At 38.5% G+C, this 20916-nt stretch overlaps 1 protein-coding gene across 1 annotated transcript in view; it reads left to right on the top strand.

Annotated features, from left to right (window-relative positions):
• Positions 1–20861, top strand: part of LOC110831467 (uncharacterized) — a 64297-nt gene extending 43436 nt beyond the window's left edge. Inside the window, exons 2-17 of the mRNA XM_087343818.1 lie at positions 2052–2215; positions 3574–3618; positions 4001–4110; positions 4344–4557; positions 4643–4814; positions 6404–6556; positions 7576–7751; positions 9155–9320; positions 13170–13333; positions 13600–13644; positions 14027–14136; positions 14664–14877; positions 16791–16962; positions 18103–18255; positions 19455–19630; positions 20021–20861. Of these exons, the coding sequence (XP_087199944.1) occupies positions 2052–2215; positions 3574–3618; positions 4001–4110; positions 4344–4557; positions 4643–4814; positions 6404–6556; positions 7576–7751; positions 9155–9320; positions 13170–13333; positions 13600–13644; positions 14027–14136; positions 14664–14877; positions 16791–16962; positions 18103–18255; positions 19455–19630; positions 20021–20191 (2405 nt within the window). The 3' untranslated portion in view covers positions 20192–20861. The remainder of the gene's footprint in view (positions 1–2051; positions 2216–3573; positions 3619–4000; positions 4111–4343; positions 4558–4642; positions 4815–6403; positions 6557–7575; positions 7752–9154; positions 9321–13169; positions 13334–13599; positions 13645–14026; positions 14137–14663; positions 14878–16790; positions 16963–18102; positions 18256–19454; positions 19631–20020) is intronic.
• The last annotated feature ends 55 nt before the right edge of the window (positions 20862–20916 follow it).

The following is a 20916-nucleotide window of genomic DNA, read 5'->3' as shown; positions in this document are numbered from 1 at the left end:
ATTCTGCCGACAGACAGGCCTTATTAACGGTGACTGATCGTTTCTGTGCGTCTAGGACTGGGGTGGGGAACCTGCGGCCTTAAGGCCACATGTGGCCTTCTAGGTCCTTAAGTGCGGCCTTTTGACTGAATCCAAATTTTACAGAACAAATCCTTTTATTTTTATTAATACATGCTGCAACCAAACATTCAAATGATTTCCTACAAAAAGCAGACACAACAAAGTCATTAAAATATTAGTTAACTTTAAAATTAACAAATAATTTTCATTTTTTGAAATTATTTAGTACATAGTAGTTAGATTTTTACAAAATAATGTACATTTTTAAGTATATCTAATTGAAGTTTCTTGAATGCGATTTGATTACAGCTAAATTAATGCGGCCTTCTAACATGAAAAGGTTCCCCACCCCTGGTCTAGGAGCATGCAACTCTTGGCACTGGCGCCATATTGTAAATATACCCGATTTTTGCCATTTCAGTGTTCTTTATTGCTGTTAAATTAAACAAGCTCATGCCTTGAAATAGAACTGAGTCATAGAGAGTCAGCGTGTGAGAGTTAGTCAAAGATGGGAAGGTCGCATGTATTTAATATCCGTAATAAATGAATATATTTGGAATATGCCGAAGTTACTCCTCTAAAGAAAGTATTGCCACCCATGTTCAGACTTCAGCTGTAAGTTGTAAAAAAATGTTCTTCGGGGTTTCGACGCCGCGTGGACTCATAGGTAGATACCAACGTTTCAGATAACACAATCCACACAGTTTCACAACCCAGAAAAACATCGACTTTAGCCCTGAAGACAGAGGCAGTATGTTCCTCCGAAACACTGGTATCTACCTATGTTTCAACACAACGTTATAACCCACAAGATGAACACTGACGTCTTCATCGCTGTGAGAACCTCTGATCTCATGCTAAAAGATGTTTACTCATCACTGAATTACAATGTAACAAGAACAATCCAGATGTAGGAGTGAACCACTGATCCTTATGAGCTTTTACTTCCATTTGTGTCACCCCCCATGGATATGTTTTCATTCTTAAAACAGAGTTGCAGTACGACTGTGTTTCGTATGAATGCACTTTAAGCAATCTGTAGTACGTTACTAGTGTGAAGAGTTTATTTAAATGTTTAAATTTCATCCAATATAATGTATTTTTATTTTATAATTAGCGGGATAGTGTACGGTAGAAGGAACAGCCACTACCGCAGGTGCATGGCTTCTGCACTTTCGTGATTTGGACTGCAGTTCTGTGCTATCAAAAGAAAAGTTAACTGGTTTTGGTGTTTTTAAGGTATTTTTTTTTTGCAAAAGAATATATAATTTTGCTTCTGCCAAACGTACACGCGTCCGTTTGGGAAATATTGCAACGCTGCGGCTACAAGCGCAATGCTTCACTCTTATATCTGGAAGCACTAGAAAATGTTTTCGATTATCTGCCTGTGTGTGTTGTGCCACATGATATTTTTAGTGACCATATGATAAAGGGTAATGTTGTACGAATCATGGAGGCGGTCCTGGGTTCGTATTTCTCCCTGGTTTAAACGAAACCACACACTGACACATGGCATCGGCTAGGATTTCAGTACTTCTGCTTTACACAGTATAGTTGAGGGGTTTTTAACCATGCGACTACTTGTTACTGTTCTGTGTTTGTTAGTTTTCTCTGTTTGTTACGGTAAATACATTTGTTGAATGGTGTTTGTTTTCATTAAATTTTAAACATGAAAGTGTTTGAAGTTAATAGGAACATTAAGGACGAAGAAATGTTTGGGAGGAACAAGACCTCAAAGGAAAACCGAACTCAGGGCATGTGGCCTTAGATCGGAGGATAATATTAAAAATAATCGTAAAATAATACGGTGTAGACTGGATACAACTGGTCAGAGAGAGACAGATACGAATAGAGTGCTCTTGTAAAGAAGGTTTCACAAAAAGCGGGAAATTTATGGACCAGCTGAACAACTGTCAGCTTATTAAGAAATATCTTGTGCGTTGAAGTTAGATGTACGTGAGGAGACATGCCGAGTTTGTTCGGTTTTTCAGGTGTGTCAGCAGATGACGCTAGTCGCAAAGCCAGAGAGAAGCCACAAACAGTTCTGTTGAAGGAAGACCTTCTATGTGCGTACGATAAGAACGTTCGTCCAGTGATTTACCATGGCAACGCGACTTTCGTCTTTGTCAGCATGTTGCTCAGGACTCTCACGTTTGTAAGTAGCGGTGTAGCTGAAGTCTTCATGTTATGGGACCACATTCTCATTATAAAACCATTTTATACGGATTTAAATTAATTGTTTGACGTAAATACGCCTATAAGGAAGGGTCATTCGGCAAAAATGTGTTACGAAAAAGTGTAACTTCATTGTTATGTTACCTTGGAAACATCATCAGTTTACTCGGCATTGTTGTTACCTAGGAAACGTTACATTACTCGGCATTGTTGTTACCTATAAAACATTACCTTACCTTACCTTACATTAGGCTGCCACGGTGGTCTAGCGGTCAGAACGCTGGCCTTGTAATCCTGGGGTCTCGGGTTCGATTCCCGGCGGTGCCCGAATTTATAACTTGTGTTGGGCAAGGCCGTGGTCTAGGCAACACGGAGGTTTCCTCCGTGGCATCCCAACAATTACTCCATTCACACACAGAAGAAGGCAATGGCAAACCACTTCTGGATCATCTGCCAAGAACGTATATGAACAGGTCCCAGTCCGAGAAAAGGATGGAAGGATTCTGTTCATATGGACCTGTCGTCAGACAGAACACTAATAATAATAATAACATTACATTCAGTTACCACAGACCCATCTTAAGCGTAACTAATTCAAGTTGAATAAGCAATGTCTTAATCAAACTTTACTCAATTATAAAGCGTGTATAAAGGAAATATTTAGAATAAAGCCAATATATAAACTTCCTTTCCGTATAGACGTATTTACGTCAAATTCTCCGGAACCTTGGTTCCACTGTCACTTTTTATTTAAGGGAAGAACAAAAATTGTTAAGAAAAACAATTTCTGCGTGTAATGTAAGGAAATTGGTGCAAGAGGGAATTTAGAAAATTACATAAAGGGGAGCTACAAAATTAGTCATTCTTCACGAAATATTGTTACGTAATTGAAGATGATATGAACGGCCCATGTAATACTGAAAACTAGAAATACATACAATATTTTCGGCAGAAAACAACGTAGGAAGATGATAATTTCAGAATGGATGTGATAGAATTCAGATGTTTGAAGATGGAATCCATCGGCATGTCATGTGAACGCAATATTCAAGTCCAATAGCGTTTCTAAGATAGTCAAATAGGTCACAAAATAAATTTAACCGTTCGTCGCTGTTGCAGGATTACCATTCCTGCTTTGTAATCGGGAGGTCACGGCGATCGGCCATTCAGTGTCTACCATTCGATGCTGTGTAATTTATGTTATTAATATTCCAAGAATCAATCAACATGGTCTTTGCATTTTGCTTACATATGACGCCATTTTAACCGATAATTTTACGTGTTTATATTTGAATGACGCAAAAGACCTCGATGCTATAATTTACGTTGTCTTCACAGGATGAGTATAGCGGCTCCTTGAATGTTGACTGCTGGATGGTCTGGGTAAGTTCCAATTTGCCTTCATTTATTAAACTTCTGGTAAGGCTAACTTCGTATTGTGTTTAAGCATCATATTTGTTTAAATTCGGCACAAGGTGACGGCGAGTGGTCGGTTTTACGCTGAGGCAGAATTAACCCCATATCACCAGCTTAGAATCAAACATCGACGGAATCCATTATGTGACTTCGTAATTTAGGAGATTTAATATGATGACGGACATGACTTACTATTACGCGTACACTTCGTGCACTTTGTGGGGGCGAGGAACCATATAAAAAAGTATGATAGAGCGTGTGTTTGCTTATTGATTTCTCATAATGCATCGCACAATTTAATTACTTTGCCAAAAAAGTTATATTGTCAATTTTGACGAATCTGTTCCAGGAATGGACGGACGAGAAGCTACAGTGGAAACCGTCCGATTATGGGGGTGTGGACGCACTGCGTCTGTACACTTCCGAGATCTGGGTACCAGGAATTTCGCAGCTCGGACTGTAAGCGAGAAATACAACATCGCCTTCAGCTCAGTATCGGGACATGAGTGACAACTAATCTGTAAAATTTTAATTTTGGACTTTGTCAATTGTATGTATTTGAATAAAATTGCAATGCTTCGGAATACGAATATTCTTCCGTCTTCAGGTAAAAATGGTGAATGCGAAAACTGTAGATGTTGAGCTCCCTGGTACGTGGACGATCATGAACCATGGAGTGTCGTTTCTTTCAGGACTTCGACGTGGAATGTGAGACATGATATCCACAGCGGCATGTGTCTGGTGGATTCCAGCGGCGTCGTGACGTGTGTCTCACGGACGGTCTACTTCTCAATTTGTGCTCCCGACATAGCCTACTGGCCGTACGACGCAATGAATTGTTCTGTTCAGATTGGAGCATGGATGCAGACAGGAGAGGAGATTGCTGTTAACACAAATCATGGCATCGTAAGTACATACATTCAGAGTTAAACTTAAATAAAACTGTAACATCATAATTTAATATTGTAATAATTTTTGGATTTGTTTCGAGGTGAATATATATCACTATGAACCTAATTCGGAGTGGAAGCTGTTGTCTGCGACTTCCAGGAGGCACTTGGAAAATTCTGGCGAAAACTCTACTTTTCCTTGGATTCAGTACAGTTTTGTTATGCAGAGGCATTCGGGAATGTATGAGGCCACGATAGGAATACCTGCTCTGGGTAAGCAAAGTACTGATTTGGTTAGATTCGGCAGTGAAATAACTAGCTAACTTACAAACGAAGTAGCTGACTTCCTGTCTTAACTAATTCCATAGAGTTCCTCTTGAGAACCTCCGATAAACAAGAAATTCACCATCTTTTATTGAACCCGAAGGTTTATTACCATGTTCACATGAGCCCGCCGTCAGTTCATATTCTGAGTCACCTTATTCCAATCCACTTCCTCCCTAATATTATCCCATCTATACTTAGATCGTCCTCATGGCCTTGTCCATTGAGGTTTTCCAATCGAAATTTTGCAAGCATTTGTAATTTATTCGTGCGAGCTACATGCCCCTCCCATCTCACCCCCCTTGATTTGATCGTGATAGTAATATTTAGTGATGAGTATAAATTATATGGGTTTCCGTTCCGGAAGCCAACACCTGTCATGTTTCCTGTCTTAGGTTCAAATAATCTCTCGTCCTTCTGTCCTCAATGTTTACACCCATGAAAGATTAGAATACATTACTATGCGTGTTTTATTTAGTCTTTCCTCCAGCTGTATACGAGGTGAGATCGGAAAGTTTAAAGACTGTGTCAATAGAGGGCGAACCGGATGTAGTACGAGCTTCTGCCGCTAGAGGGTGCGGCCTACATTCATAGTGAATCAGTGTGCCAGCCGGCATCATCAAATTAGCATTTGTTTCTTAGTTACGGGCGTTTTGGTAGTGCATTACACCGACCCTCCTGCTATTTCGGAATGGCGTGTGCATCAAATTTTGCCAAAGACTCGCCAAAACGGCTACGGAAACCTATGAAATGCTAAAGCAAGCATTTGGGGAGTCCGCAATGGGTCGTGCACAAACTTTTGTGTGGCATTCACGTTTTAAAAATGGCCGAACCTCTGTCGATGATGACGAGCGTTCTGGACGACCATCTTCGAGCACAACGCCCGAAAATGTTACGAAGATTCGGCAGGCCATTCACGAAGATCGACGTCGTACCATCAACGACTTGTGCGACATTGTTGGGATAGGCTATGGGACCTGTCAGCTGATTCTAAAGGAAGAACTCCACATGCGACGCATCATGACAACGCGCCAGCGCACACCGCCCTCAAAGTTCGGCAGTTTTTGGCCTCAAACACCATGGCCGTCATCCCGCACCCTCCTTATTCGCCGTGTGACTTCTTCCTCTTCCCAAAGATGAAAATTCAGCTAAAGGGAAGGAGATTTGAGACGATAGAAGAGATTCAGGTAGAATCGCAGATGGTGCTTGACAGGCTGACAAAGAAAGATTTCCAGGGATGCTTCCAGGCTTGGCAGCGGCGCTGGGATCGTTGTGTTCACTCCCAGGGGAACTACTTCGAGGGTGATAGATGAATTTAATACCTGAGATAAGTGTACGGGTTTTTATAGGCGCAGTCTTGAAACTTTCCGATCGCACCTCGTACATCAGCTTCCATACATGATTTCGTTGAAACTTCGCATATGACAAGTATAAGAGATTTTGTTAAAGAGGTAATGAAGTTTTCAATACGGAAATACGCAATGAAGTAACATGTCTTACACTTACATAAAATGAGATTTTGTTTAATTCTATTGCAGTTCTATCTTCTCTGGTTTTACTTTCGTTCTGGTTGTCACCATCGGAAGAAAGTAGAATAAACATCTTATGCGTCAGTTTAATTTGTCACTGCGTGTATCTAACGTATTTGGGCGCAAAATTGAACAACACTGGAGAGAAGAGCCCTCTAATAGGTAAATATATATTACGTAAACTTTGATGAAATTAGAGCGATTAACAAATTACTCTTGCAGATTTTAACAGATGGACGAACTTTGTCATTAATAAAGGCATTGCATTTTCTGACGTATACGTTTTCTGTACGCAATGTAATAACAGAATTGAGTTGTAAGTTTAATGATGCATTTTTTATATCTGTCATACGTCAATGACGACACCAACTTTACATGTGTTAGGAGAAAAGAAGGCAGTGAAAACGGAATTAATGGTATTATGTATTGCGGCTAAATGTTATCGTATAATTTCAGAACACCTACACATGGTAATATAACCATCTTACGTTAAAAAAATTCTAGTCTATAATTGCATATTTATTTGAATTTAACAAGAAAGTAGATAAACGAATAAAACATTACAGTTAGTTCACGCTAGTCTAGCGGTTAGAACGCTGGCCTTGTAATCCTGGAGTCTCGGGTTCGATTCCCGGCGGTGCCCGAATTTATAACTTGTGTTGGGCAAGGCCATGGTCTAGGCAACACGGAGTTTTCCTCCGGGGGCTTCCCCGGTTTCTCCGTGGCATCCCAACAATTACTCCATTCACACACAGAAGAAGGCAATGGCAAACCACTTCTGGATCATCTGCCAAGAACGTATATGAACAGGTCCCAGTCCGAGAAAAGGATGGAAGGATCCTGTTCATATGGACCTGTCGTCAGACAGAACACTAAATAATAATAATAATAATAATAATACTAATACTAATAATGTATTGAAGCAATGATTATTTTATACTTGGCTGATAACACGCATTGATATGAATTATTGCAGTTCTGTGTTATTATTAACGGGAATGTTATAATTCTTCTCAATACCACGTTATTGTTATAGACTCAAGAAATATTTGTGTTCTGAGTAAATTATAGGCACTTCTCATCTTTTTCATATAAAATCGCCAGTAACGTATTTATTTCCATTCTTAAATCCGCACAAAAAGCGAATGAGAAGTTGCGAATGCAAATTTGTCTGATTCCAGTACAGCTATTTCGTGACTCGTTACTACTGTCAGGGGTGTCGTTTGTGGTTGCCATCGTTTTGCGGTATTTGGTCTCTGCTTCAGCAACACCTCCTCGTTGGGTGTCTAGGATCATAAGATGGACACTGAGCTACCGTGCTGGTCAACTTTTCCTTCTGACGAAAATATCACCAGCGGTAAATATTTAAATTCTGCGACAATTTAATCAGCAGCATCTTCTTAAAAGGTTGTGACATTTATTTTCAGTCAAAAATGTACCTATTAATATAATAGTTATTCTTAATAAAAGTATTTTATAGAAATTCAGATGTTTCTGAAGAAAAGTAACATATCAAAATTTAATTTACAGGAATATTAAGAGAAAATTGAATTTGGGGAATGCGGGTATAAATGTTTTCTCTTTTAGCGTCTTATCTTAGAACGTAATAAAATACGGGCCTACATTGCTGTAATATTATAATTTATTTGTTATGCTGTCCGATTGAAACTTAAATGGTCTTTGATTACGTCTTTGTTTTGATTCAAAGGATGAACTGCGTTGCTTACATTTTTATAATCTGTATAATACGAAGTTTGAGAAAAATCCCACAATGTGAAATATCACGAAAATCTGTTCAGCGATTCTCAATTGTTTATTACGTGACATCAAATGGACAAACGGACGGATGAACAGACATTGTGTAGCTATTAGGTGCATTTTTGCAACTTATTGTTGCAAACGTGCCTTTAAACAAAAGAAGAATACTTATGTGAATATCGGGCCAGAGCGAATAATCGCTCGTCACTAAAAAACCGGAAATATTATTCCGAAACCAAATTTACTTTATTTGAGTGAAATAAGCGTTTTAACGCCAGACTTGTGCAAATATTCTGTACGCTGTCTACTTTTAATATTAAAAAGTACGCACTGCCACTAGGCCTTAGAAAAGAAACAACGAATTATTAATTTTCTTCGCGTTGTAAAGGGAATTTATGAAACTTTAGTTACGAAGTTTAATGCAAAAATTTTTCTTTATTCATTTGTGTTTTACTTATATTTATCAGCGTTGTGCTTAATTACGAAAAGGATAAAATCAGTTACGGTAACTTTATTGACGACTTTGCTAAAATGGATTGGCTTTAAAATACCATAGTCTGCTATAACTATTGTAATTGAATAAAAATTTTCTTGGATATTATCCATCGTCTAGTAAATATAAAACGTAAAACGACGTTTCGGAGATGGGGCTCTACCTCCGTCTTCAGGTTCCTACTCAGATAGAGCTAATCTCTATCTCCGGACTAGCTCTATCTAGTGGGCCCAACTGTGTAGGAACCTGAAGACGGAGATAGAGTCCCATCTCCGAAACGTCGTTTTACGTTTTATAATTACTAGACGATGGATAATATCCAAGAAATTTTTATTCAATTGACTCTTCACCATCGTCAAGAAGTTTTAGGTTTGATAAACTATTGTAATGTTTGGAGATTGTGTTGTGACACTTTGTTTAAAGAATTGGTTTATACGCGTGTGTCTCGCATGAAGCACTCTGCAGATCAGAGTTGGAATAAGGGAGCCCTCTTTAATGTTTTTCCTCAGGATGCAGCAATTGTGGAGGAGGAAGGAGAAGAAGAAGTTGGGCTTATAGGGACACCAACCGCAGTTGGCGTACGTGGATGGACTGCGTTCGGCAGATTGCTGAATCGTGTCTGCTTTATAGTGACCTTATTCGTGTATTTGTTAATATTTGCAAGATGGTTGACTTAAATGAGGAACCATTTTCAATGTAAATATACCCCTATTTTATTCATAACTTAGTAAGTATGTTTCTAAATATCTTTAGCCATGTTGATGCTAGTCTTTATATTAATAAACCGTTTCCTGTTTATTTATTTCCGTGGTGAGTACTCTCTTTGATGTTGAAAAGTCACCTACAGCTGGCGAGAAATGAACTAAAACTTTTGATTGTGAAGCAAATGATATAAAATTTATAAGAGAATATCAACTAATACGTTAATCACTTACAAAATGATAAAATCTAAGAATTAAATATGTCATAGCAATTCCCTACACCTGGAGAACAGAAGTTCTAAATGAGAGTTGAGTTGTTACTTGGCCGAGGATTAAGATGGCTGTTGTCTTGAATTTAGCACCGTACAGTCCACAGATACCAACCAGTAATTCAATATTTTACGAAAATATTTTCACACAGAACACAGTTTTTAATGTGAGCTAGAAGAAACATGACACGATACCAGTTACATGCGTTAAATATAATGGCCATGCAATTGTGAAACATTGATAGTATTCTCATGGACGTCGAAAACAAGGCAAGGCACACGCGGTATCTCCCTTAACATTGGAGGTATAGCTCCACTCATTCTTAACCGTGGAAGCAGATAGAGATGAGTGACAAACCTCTGTTCACTTCAGGGGGAAGATACCCCGGTGCCCACCGAGAGTAGGCTCGGTGGCTTCCAGAACTGGTTTAAACGTGAACTTTCGCCCGCTTGCATGCTGCGATAAACCTCTTAAAATTCATAACCGCTTCCAAATAATTCCATTGAGCAAACAGCACATCTAACCAGTAAAGAAATTTCCCATCTTTCACGAAATCTGAAGGTTCATTATCATGTTCACAAAAGCCTCCCTACGGTCCCTTCCCAGAGCCAGATAAATCCAATCCAGATCCCCACTCGAATATTCTAACTCCCTAATTGTTTGATTTATAAAAATATTGGTGACTGACTCGTGATTTAGAATACGACTATTCTTTTCAAGATCGTCCCCTCTCGACGTGCATAACCTCGCAAGGAGATGTCATACAGAATGATCAAACGACAGAGACATGAATCTATAATTTCGTTTCCTGTAGGAAATCTAATATTTTAACACTCTGAAGTTATTATCACATTAAAAAAAGTAAATTTTATAGTTGACTGTAGCAACTCGTACAAACGTTTTGAATGTCAGCTGAGGCAAAGACTACTCTCGCATGGAATCGAATTCGTCTTTCGGTTTACGTGGGTGGGTGGATGGAAGAGTATCATTAATACATGCTATCTTTTGTAGTTTAGCCATCGTCTGTTTTTTTTAAGTATTAGCAATTTTAAAACCTTAGAAATCACTGCGTTTCCCTCGTCTTCATGTAAAACAGGGGGGGAGGCATCTTTTCTGTTCGATGTGATAGACGAGCTGTTCCCAATGTCTGGACCCCGAGTACAAAATACTTTGGTTTACGTCTATTAATTAGAGCTTCTTTCTGCTAGAAGTAATGTATAAACTTCTGTTAAAATTACAGGGATATTCTGAGCCAGAGACCTCCATGCAGAATGTATCGATTTTAGATGTTTACTAACGTCGCGACGGAGTGCTTAGTACTCCTTTGTCGTAATTGGGATGTCTAGTGTTCAGATGTCAGCCCTGTGAACGGCTATGCTGAGTTCTTTTGTAGTTTTCTACGGTATCTCCAGACGAATGTCAAGATACTAGCCTAAATTACGTCACGCCTTTCCAGTTCTCTCGATCATTCGAAGATGTATCATCTGACATTTACAGTGTCGTAAACGAAACACAAGGAAAACTATAATAACGTTCTCTTGTTTCATACAAGTTCCCATTATTATAAAATTCCTGTTTCGTTTTCAGCAGAGATTCTTATGACGCATTGTTTTTCCTTGTCATGACTAAAAATACGCAGGGACCAGGGGGCAGAAGACAGAATTTACTCTACTAGCAACGTACGAACACTTGATTAACATTTACGGGAATATCGGTTCAGCGTTCAAGTTCTGGATCTGAATTACATCACCGACGTCATGAAACTCACAACCACTCCTGGAACAGGTGTCAGTAAAATTGAGCAATTGTCGGAAATCATAACACGCAGAATTTGGATCTTACATTTTTTATCTGACCGTATTTGTCAGCCGCCAAGAAGCAGCGAACTGATGTGTGTGTCTCAGGTTGACTATGGTTTCATTTTGTCACTAGAGTGCAGAATTCCTCCGGTTCATCCATGACTTCTATTTCCGTTAGTTCTATAAATTCATAGCGGAGAGAACTACGAGACGAGAAGCCCATTTCTGTGTTTGGGTCGCTGGACCATTTCAGCTACTTCTCCGAGTAACGAAATTGCACATTCTTTCGCCCTCAATACAGACGCACATACGTAAGCGTTATCAGCATAAATGCATTCTAGTATCAATGGAGTAATCTGAAACACGTGGGCGGTCTGAGGTTAATATTACATGCGTTGCCAGAGAACTGTTCTGTTGTCCTGCCAGTGATAGTTTACGTGCCATTACGCCAAGATTTGTTAGTTAATTATGCATCAACTTCATAGTTTCATCTTTATATGTTTCTTTTCTTTCAATGGTAATTTTTTTTAAGTATAGGTTTTTATTACAAGACTGTCCTACATTAATATAATTAATTATCTGAAAATACTAACATGTTTCCTGATACGTTTATGCCTCGTGGTAAGTTATATTTACGTGATTTTATCCGTATGGTTTTGTGGTTTTAGTGCTGAGAAAACACGGTATTATGCTGCGTATCGCGAAAATAGATGAGCGATTTTGAAGTGATTAAAATTGGTGAACTGCTTGTTTTTATCGTTATATTAAAGTTGCGCCTTCTCTGAAAGTCGTTAAACGAATTTAAAATTTTAAACAGTAAAATAAATAAACACATGTAATATATTACGTAAATCATATATATGTATATATATATATATATATATATATATATTTATTGTAAAATAATGCCTAATCTAAAATGAACAGTATTAATGACAACAAAGTGTTAGATGAAAGAACAAATTGAATAATCAAAATGGACCTGCTGTATTCAACATCGACGATTCACTCAGAGGTAGAAGTTCAGGGCTGAGGGTCTGAGGTTCGGCTTATCGTGTTTTCTTCGCAGAGAGAAAAGAAATCTCTAAGGGCTCCAAAGAAATGGATATCACTAAAATTTGTATGAATTACTGCTTTATGGGTGAAATTTGTAAATTGAGAGAAAATAAACTCTTGGACGAATGTAATTGTTATTAACAGACATAATATCGATGACTTCAAGAAAAGTAACCCTGTTCAATATATATTGATATATCCAGATAAAAGTACAAATATTTTTCATAAGCTGATTTAAATAAATAAATAAATCGTACAGTCATATTAATTTATCTCGCAAAAATATTTGTTCTCGTGTAAATATTTCATATTTGTTGACTCACGTATGACGTACGTCCGAATATATGTATGTGTATTATCTTTCCTGAGAAGAGGAGGACAGGGACAACCCAGAAACAAGATGAATGTCCTAAATCAGCGTTTCTCAACCTATGGTACGCGAGCCAATGTTGAGTGGTATGCGAAATAAGTAAGAAAATCAAAAATATAATATGAACCTAAATAAATTTTCCCTGAACGCATTTGGTAAGTGGTACATTTAATGTGTTAAATTATAATTAGTGGTACACCAACGATAAAGGGTGAGAACCCCTGCCCTGAAGAATATTGCCACAAGCTTTATTTTAAGCAGCGTCGTTTACGTTAATTGCGTAACATCATAGGGCAGGCCTTTTATGATGATGCAAACCAATTTTCAGTAGTGGCTGAGAAAGACTGCAGTACCAGTCCCACACCAAAGGCGGAAACACTTCATTTGAAGGAAGACATTCTTTTTGACTACGACACAACTGTGAGGCCAGTGCGTAATCATGGCACCCAGACCGTTGTAAACGTCGCCATGTTTCTCAGGAGTATCAATTTCGTGAGTAATGCTCACATAATTACAATAGTTCTAGTAATTAAACATTTAAAATATTTTATGAATTTTGAACCGTCGCCATGAAAAATAAATCGAAGTTTTAATTTATTGTTTTGCAAGATTTGTGATACAAAATTTCCTTAATATTAAGTCAGGGCATCTGTACATATTTATTATTCCTTAGAAGTAAAGGTGTAGATTATGCAATTACTCTGTATAAACTGCAAAGATTATTTTTATATTAATTTGTCACTATTTATTCTTCACAGGAGACATATTTAAGCTCCATTTATATAAACTGTTGGATGGTATGGGTAAGTAATGCACTAATTATTTGAGAATAATAACGTATTTTGAATGATTGGTACAAATCAAATACATAAAATTTTACTGCCTTAGTCTTATAGTCATCTTTTTATTCTATAAGCCATGTCTTTAACGTAAACTATATTGGACTTAGATAAAACGCTGTTACATTAGAACTAGTACTTTATCCATTATTATGATAGTTGCCTTATCACGCGAAACGTTATGACAAATATTTAGGACAAAGTTTATGTCTGAAAAGACATGATGACTCATCGACCTGATGATGAAGGCAGCAAGCACTTATGAAATGTGGTAAACTTTTACCACACTACACGGTGTTGCAACACGAAAGACGGCCATCATCATTAACATTCTTGATTGTCATAGGAATGGCTTGACGAATACTTAATATGGAATCCGTCAGATTATGACGGCTTGGACACTCTTCATGTCGACAGCTACGACATCTGGGTGCCAGAGATCTCGCAGTTCGCATCGTAAGTGAATCATTCATGATTTATAGGAATATCAAACTGAGGACCACGGAGCGGTTGCGGTCCTTGAAGATGTTCACTCCGACAAGCCTTTATAAATTGCTACACTGCAATGCAATGGAGATGTTTGTATTCTAAATGATTATAGTTCGTGATTATAGGCCAACCAGTGACGAGGCTAACAGCGTAAACGAGGAATTATACAATTCAATTTATCTGCACAGCGTCCACTTTTAAGGATTTAAACCACATCAAATTTTCTCAATACAATTGTCCCCGTTGTCGCCTCAGCTTCAGAATAACGCCATCTCGATACTAATTATCGTTCAAACTTAAAAGACGCAATGTTAAAGTGGATTCTGGTGGCATGATGTAGGTATAAAGTTCAGTTAAATTACGTTATTTGGTTCAAAATTTGTTCGGGGAAACACATGGGCATGATTATACAGTGACTTGCCTTTCTTCATAAATATAGGAATTTAGATTACAATGGAAACGAGGGCTTTATTGTTATTCGCCGGAATTTGCAGTACTGCCACGTGGAACGAAGAAACGAAGATGCCCAGTGGCAGGTGCGAGGTGAAACCAAATGGAAAAGTTAGCTGCATTCCGTCAACGGCGTATTTCATGCTTTGTAGACCAGACTTAACCTACTGGCCTTACGACAAGGTGAACTGTTCGCTTCGACTAGGCGCCTGGATGCAGGGCGGTGAGGAGATTAATATCACCACCGGTCAGGAAAATGTGAGTACGAACAACGTTGGAAAACATTAAGGCTTTTAAGTTTAGAAAAATACGAGGTGCGATCGGAAAGTTTCAAGACTGTGTCAATAGAGGGCGAACCGGATGTAGTACGAGCTTCTGCCGCTAAGGGGTGCGGCCTACATTCATAGTGAATCAGTGTGCCAGCCAGCATCATCGAATTAGCATTTGTTTCTTAGTTACGGGCGTTTTGGTAGTGCATTACACCGACCCTCCTGCGATTTCGGAATGGCGTGTGCATCAAATTTTGCCAAAGACTCGCCAAAACGGCTACGGAAACCTATGAAATGCTAAAGCAAGCATTTGGGGAGTCCGCAATGGGTCGTGCACAAACTTTTGTGTGGCATTCACGTTTTAAAAATGGCCGAACCTCTGTCGATGATGACGAGCGTTCTGGACGACCATCTTCGAGCACAACGCCCGAAAATGTTACAAAGATTCGGCAGGCCATTCACGAAGATCGACGTCGTACCATCAACGACTTGTGCGACATTGGTGGGATAGGCTATGGGACCTGTCAGCTGATTCTAAAGGAAGGACTCCATATGCGACGCATCGCAGCCAAGTTTGTGCCAAGGCTCCTGTCTGAGGACCAGAAGCAGAATCGACTTCTCGTTTGTCAGGAGCTCAAAGATCTTGCAAGAACCGATCCCAACTTCCTTTCTAAGCTCCGTGTGACTTCTTCCTCTTCCCAAAGATGAAAATTCAGCTAAAGGGAAGGAGATTTGAGACGATAGAAGAGATTCAGGCAGAATCGCAGATGGTGCTTGACAGGCTGACAAAGAAAGATTTCCAGGGATGCTTCCAGGCTTGGCAGCGGCGCTGGGATCGTTGTGTTCACTCCCAGGGGAACTACTTCGAGGGTGATGGATGAATTTAATACCTGAGATAAGTGTACGGGTTTTTATACGCGCAGTCTTGAAACCTTTCGATCGCACCTCGTATCACTTTTTTGCTGTCCTCACATAGAAACACTCGCTCATAATATCTGTCTCATAGAGTTATTCTGATTGATCTTCTCCCAAGCTTCACGGAAAAAATTGATAGGCAGTGTCGGACACTGCCGCAGTTATTTTCGTGAAAACGTCAATCGTGTATACTATATTGAAATTAAACAAAATTTTTGTTTTGAATCGTTTAATTCATTTGCAACTTACATTTATTGAATACAGGGTAGTGGTGTGAGAAGTAGGATACATATGGCTTTGAAATTATTATATTATTCTGGTTTTACTTTGCCCTCATATATCGCGACATTTTAATAAAATCGGGAAATGTTTTCAAACTTTTTCAAATTCACAGACTCGTATCTTTTTGAGTTTCTGAGATACACACTTGGAGGCTAGGATGAGTTGTAACATATACACTCCTCTTCAAAACAACACTTGGTTCACTCGGATCGGATAATTAGTCTCTGAGATATAATCCAGTTTATGGACACGTGTCGAATCCTGAAAGTCAAAAATCGTGGGTTCAATTTGCGCGTGCGCAGTTCGCGACGTCCGGCCGCCACGAATGTCGGAGCGGTACTGACACAAACTTTCATCCTTCCTCTTTAAAACGAGACTAAGATGGCGGCTCTATGTCTATTTTTAGCCGAGTTATTGAAGTTTAAAATTACTTCGACTGAAACTGTCGCTCATTTGGGCGCGATTGCCTGCCTACACCCGGCATCGATTTTAAAGACGTTTTCACGTCAAAAGGAATCCGTCACAGTGGTCATAGTTTATAAAGAGATACGCGAAGATAATATTTTCTGAGAATCCTTACTTTCTCTCAGCTACCAGTCATATTGTTACAATTCTACCAGCATTTTTCAAAATACTTATAGATAATCCCTTGGTTCACTGCACCATAATTACAAATCATATCGCAAATTTTGTGTCATGTTTAAGGTTGATTTGCTTAATTATAAACCTAATCGCGAGTGGAATCTGCTATCTGCAACTGCCAGGGTGCATCTGGAGGACTACGGAAACAATTCAACGTTCTCTTGGATTCAATACAGCTTCGTCTTACAGAGACACTCCAGCATGTACGAAGCCACGCTGGGTGTGTCGGCATTACGTAAGAAATTTATCACACTTATCAAGTACTGTAATGCGTAAATCAAAGAATATCAAACATTGCTTTACCTTAAATCAAGATTCCCCCATGCGTATATCAACTAATTTATTCCATGGACAAGATTCCACCTTGAAGAGCTGATAGTCGCTCAGCTGGTCAAAGCATTTCCAGCCTTCACAGTCCATCACAGGACTTTATACTGAACCAGTTGAAATATTATCATTCGGTCTGCGCATTAATCTCCCAGGAGGTTTTTCTATCAGGTATTAGGCTTTATGCATGCTACATGACCCGCCAATCTCACCCTCCTTAATTATCATCGTAATATTTTGTGAATGGCATATACAAATTATACAGCTCCTCGATATCTATCTATCTATTAGTAGCTTAACCCAGTAACGTGTCATTTCCGACTCCTTTTGGAGGTTTCTTATTCTTTGAAGCGTGCATTTATGCGTAGTGAGTGCAAACTTTTTTAATTTTGAAGTCACTTCCTCCATGTTATGTCTAAGGGTCTGCCATAACGGCGTCAAGTTTAATTGTTCTTCTATCTTTGTCTAGTTTCTTCAGGATATCAATAATGGTACCGCGCTATTGGTGTTGGTTTGTCATATTTTTTGTTGCGTATAAAATTGTATAACCAAAATGCATAACAATATGAAGAACATTAAGCTTTTTATAATTTATGTATTCATAGCGGTCAGAACGCTGGGCTTGTAATCCTGGGGTCTCGGGTTCGATTCCCGGCGGTGCCCGAATTTATAACTTGTGTTGGGCAAGGCCGTGGTCTAGGCAACACGGAGTTTTCCTCCGGGGGCTTCCCCGGTTTCTCCGTGTCATCCAAACAATTACTCCATTCACACACAGAAGAAGGCAATGGCAAACCACTTCTGGATCATCTGCCAAGAACGTATATGAACAGGTCCCAGTCCGAGAAAAGGATGGAAGGATCCTGTTCATATGGACCTGTCATCAGACAGAACACTAAATAATAATAATAACATGGAGTATATACACACACATTTATGTATAAATACATTGACACATACAGCAATTTCGTTATGCCATAAAATAGTGAAGGGAATTTTGCTGTGCCGAAACACGAAAAAGGCTGAGACGCACTTGCCTCTTCATCCTCAGTGTTTGCCGTCATAGTGCTGACCACATTCTGGCTTCGACGTGAAGGACCAAGCCGCCTCAACCTGTCGTGTGTCAGCCTGATGTGCCATTACCTGCAACTCCAGTATCTGGGATGGATGTTGGAGAACAACGGTGACAATTGTCCTTTAATAGGTGAGTTTACACAGCGGGATAATATTAAAATGTACTGAAGTGTGTAAACTTAAAACTAAATTGAACCCACTCGGATATGGTCTAATGGTGGGATTTTGTGCACCTTTAAACCATGTTTCCTGGGAGAGTACACTATTGGTCACTTCAAATTCTAGTAACTTATTTATTTTATTTTGTTTTATTGATCTCTCAGTGTTAAAAATATAGAACGTGTTCCAGGGGTTGCGAGTGCCAGTTTTATACTTTATTTTCCAAACAATATAATAGTCAACTTGGTTCTTGTCACTTTTATAATTAATTTGAATAAACCAAATGAAATTTTTTTCGCGATAATAAACATTTCGAGATATATGACAGTTACCGTAAGATATTCCTGATTAACAGACATCAGAGGGTTTTTTCTGAGGACCTGTTTCCTATCTGTATCACATTGTACAGTACAAATAATGGGAAATAAGTCTTATTGTTACTAACACGTCTACACATACTCATTTGTGGTATTAACTTCAGGACGCTCTCTAATCACTCTTAAGGAACATTCACATATAAAATTATGCATGGGACCATAAAAAATTACGTAATTTGTCGTGAATCCACCGTCGATAATTTACGTAAAAAATTAATCACGACTGATATCCTTAGTGAGGGCTCTGTTAAAACAATTTTCTGAACACACTCTGCAAGTCATTAAAATGAAATAAAAAACCAAAAAATTGACATCCTGAATAATAATTTTTCTGTCTAGGATTTTAAATACAGCGTTAATCATAATTTGGTTGACGGAACCACAGCTGTTTGCGGATCGATGTCTTTCCCATTAAATTCTTTAGATTTATAGCCCTTAACTTTATTCTGTAGATCCTAATTTTCTATTCACACTTAGTTTCTTTATAGAACGAATGTTTCCATCATATAAAATCATGTAAACATCCACTACTTTCATCCACATACCATTATACAGTCTGGTGAGAACACGCTTAACCCAATGACATACTCAAAATACTTTTATAAAACTAATTCAAGGATTTAAAAATAAATGACTCATAACAAAGTTTCTCTACTGACATATTATCTTAGTTGTCTAATAAGTAGACTATTTTATGTTTCATCCAGTGACATTTCAAAGCCCTGTAAGTGTCCAACTTCACACGGAAGGGCTGACGCCATTTTGTGAACTTTTAATTTTAATTTCGTTCCAGTTCTCTTCTTTCGGGATTCGATGTTGTTGTCAGGGCTGTCACTGGTGGTTGCCATCATTGAGCGATGTTTGATCTCCAATTTAGAATCCTGCCCTCATTGGATGTCTGGGATCATAAGATGGACACTGAGCTTCCGTCCCGGCCAACTCCTCCTTCTGTCAAAACAATCACCTGACGTAAATATTTCAAAAATCTATTTAGGAAAGTAACCGTTAGATAACAAGAAATCAGGGCACATATGTACATATTTTAAGGGTTTCAGTGATTTCTTGGAAAACGTAACAGGACGAGGAAGAGGCTGTTTTAACTTCATCTTTAATTTGGGAGAGAGGGGTAGGTTAGCATAGTTGTTTCCTATTCATCTTCTGCTTCTAAAGATAACGGAATGAGATTCGTAGGAAACTCTTAGTAATTTTTTGTTTTTGAAGCTAAGTTCGAAGCTGATGACTGCCGTCTAATAGGCCCGTAGGTTAAATCCAATTAATTAAATAAATTCATTGTTAAGTAATTAAATATATAATTTGTAATATTACTAAAATGACTGGTGTTTTCATTGTCGTCTTTAGGGTGCTGAGACTGCCAGGGAAGCAGGAATAGAAGAAAGGCCACAACTCGTAGAAACACTTCCTGCAGATGGCGTGCGTGGTTGGACTCTGTTCGCTATTTTGCTTAATCGCATTTGCTTTATAGTATTTACTTTCGCGTATTTATTTATGATTGTTAGATGTTTTGTCTAACAGTTACTTCCCCCCAAATATTCTCAAACTCTGAAACGGAATGATACTTTGAATTGCAATGCAGTATTTTTTCCTTGTGACGTGTTTTCGAGAGGCGAATTAATAATTTAGCAGAGAGTCAAGTGTTAAACAATGATGAAAAGAAGAAAGAAACGAATGTTTATAGCACTGATGAAATACACTGTAGACAAAAACGATCTTAGCGTTTATAATATTTATTTAAAGAAACTGAACAAAATTTAGAATTGAAACGCCACTGGAAAAATAACTAAAAAACGTTAGCTTGCGGGAGAAATGACGCAACTCCGATTACCAGTAAGAACTCAACAGCTGACATGTCAGTAAAATGGTGATTCAGAAAGCGTTTTGTTTCCATTTTACATAATTTTCCTCCGAAATCCCTGTTAAACAGTGAGAAGGAGAGAACTCTGGCATACAAAACGTCTTCCCGGATTGAGTCGCCATTTTACTACCATGTCAACAGCTGCGCTCCTAGTGGCCATCGTTAGAGTTAGCCTGCGTCACCTGAACCGCGTACAACAAACATTTTTGAAGTTATCTTTAATATGGTCTAAGTTGTATTTCTTTATGCCGTTTTATGTTTTGGTAAATAATTATTTGAAACGGCTTCTTTAAAGATCCATTCTAATAGAATACTCTTGTCTACAAATAGTAATGCTTATTATACATGTAATTCCCCCCCCCCCCCCTGCTATTTCCTCCTT

The sequence above is a fragment of the Zootermopsis nevadensis genome, unplaced genomic scaffold, assembly GCF_977971745.1.
Source record: "Zootermopsis nevadensis isolate Lab colony 2312 unplaced genomic scaffold, Znev_1.0 Znev_ptg000006l, whole genome shotgun sequence".
Taxonomy (NCBI): Eukaryota; Metazoa; Arthropoda; class Insecta; order Blattodea; family Termopsidae; genus Zootermopsis; species Zootermopsis nevadensis.
This window is presented reverse-complemented; position numbering and strand designations above follow the sequence as displayed.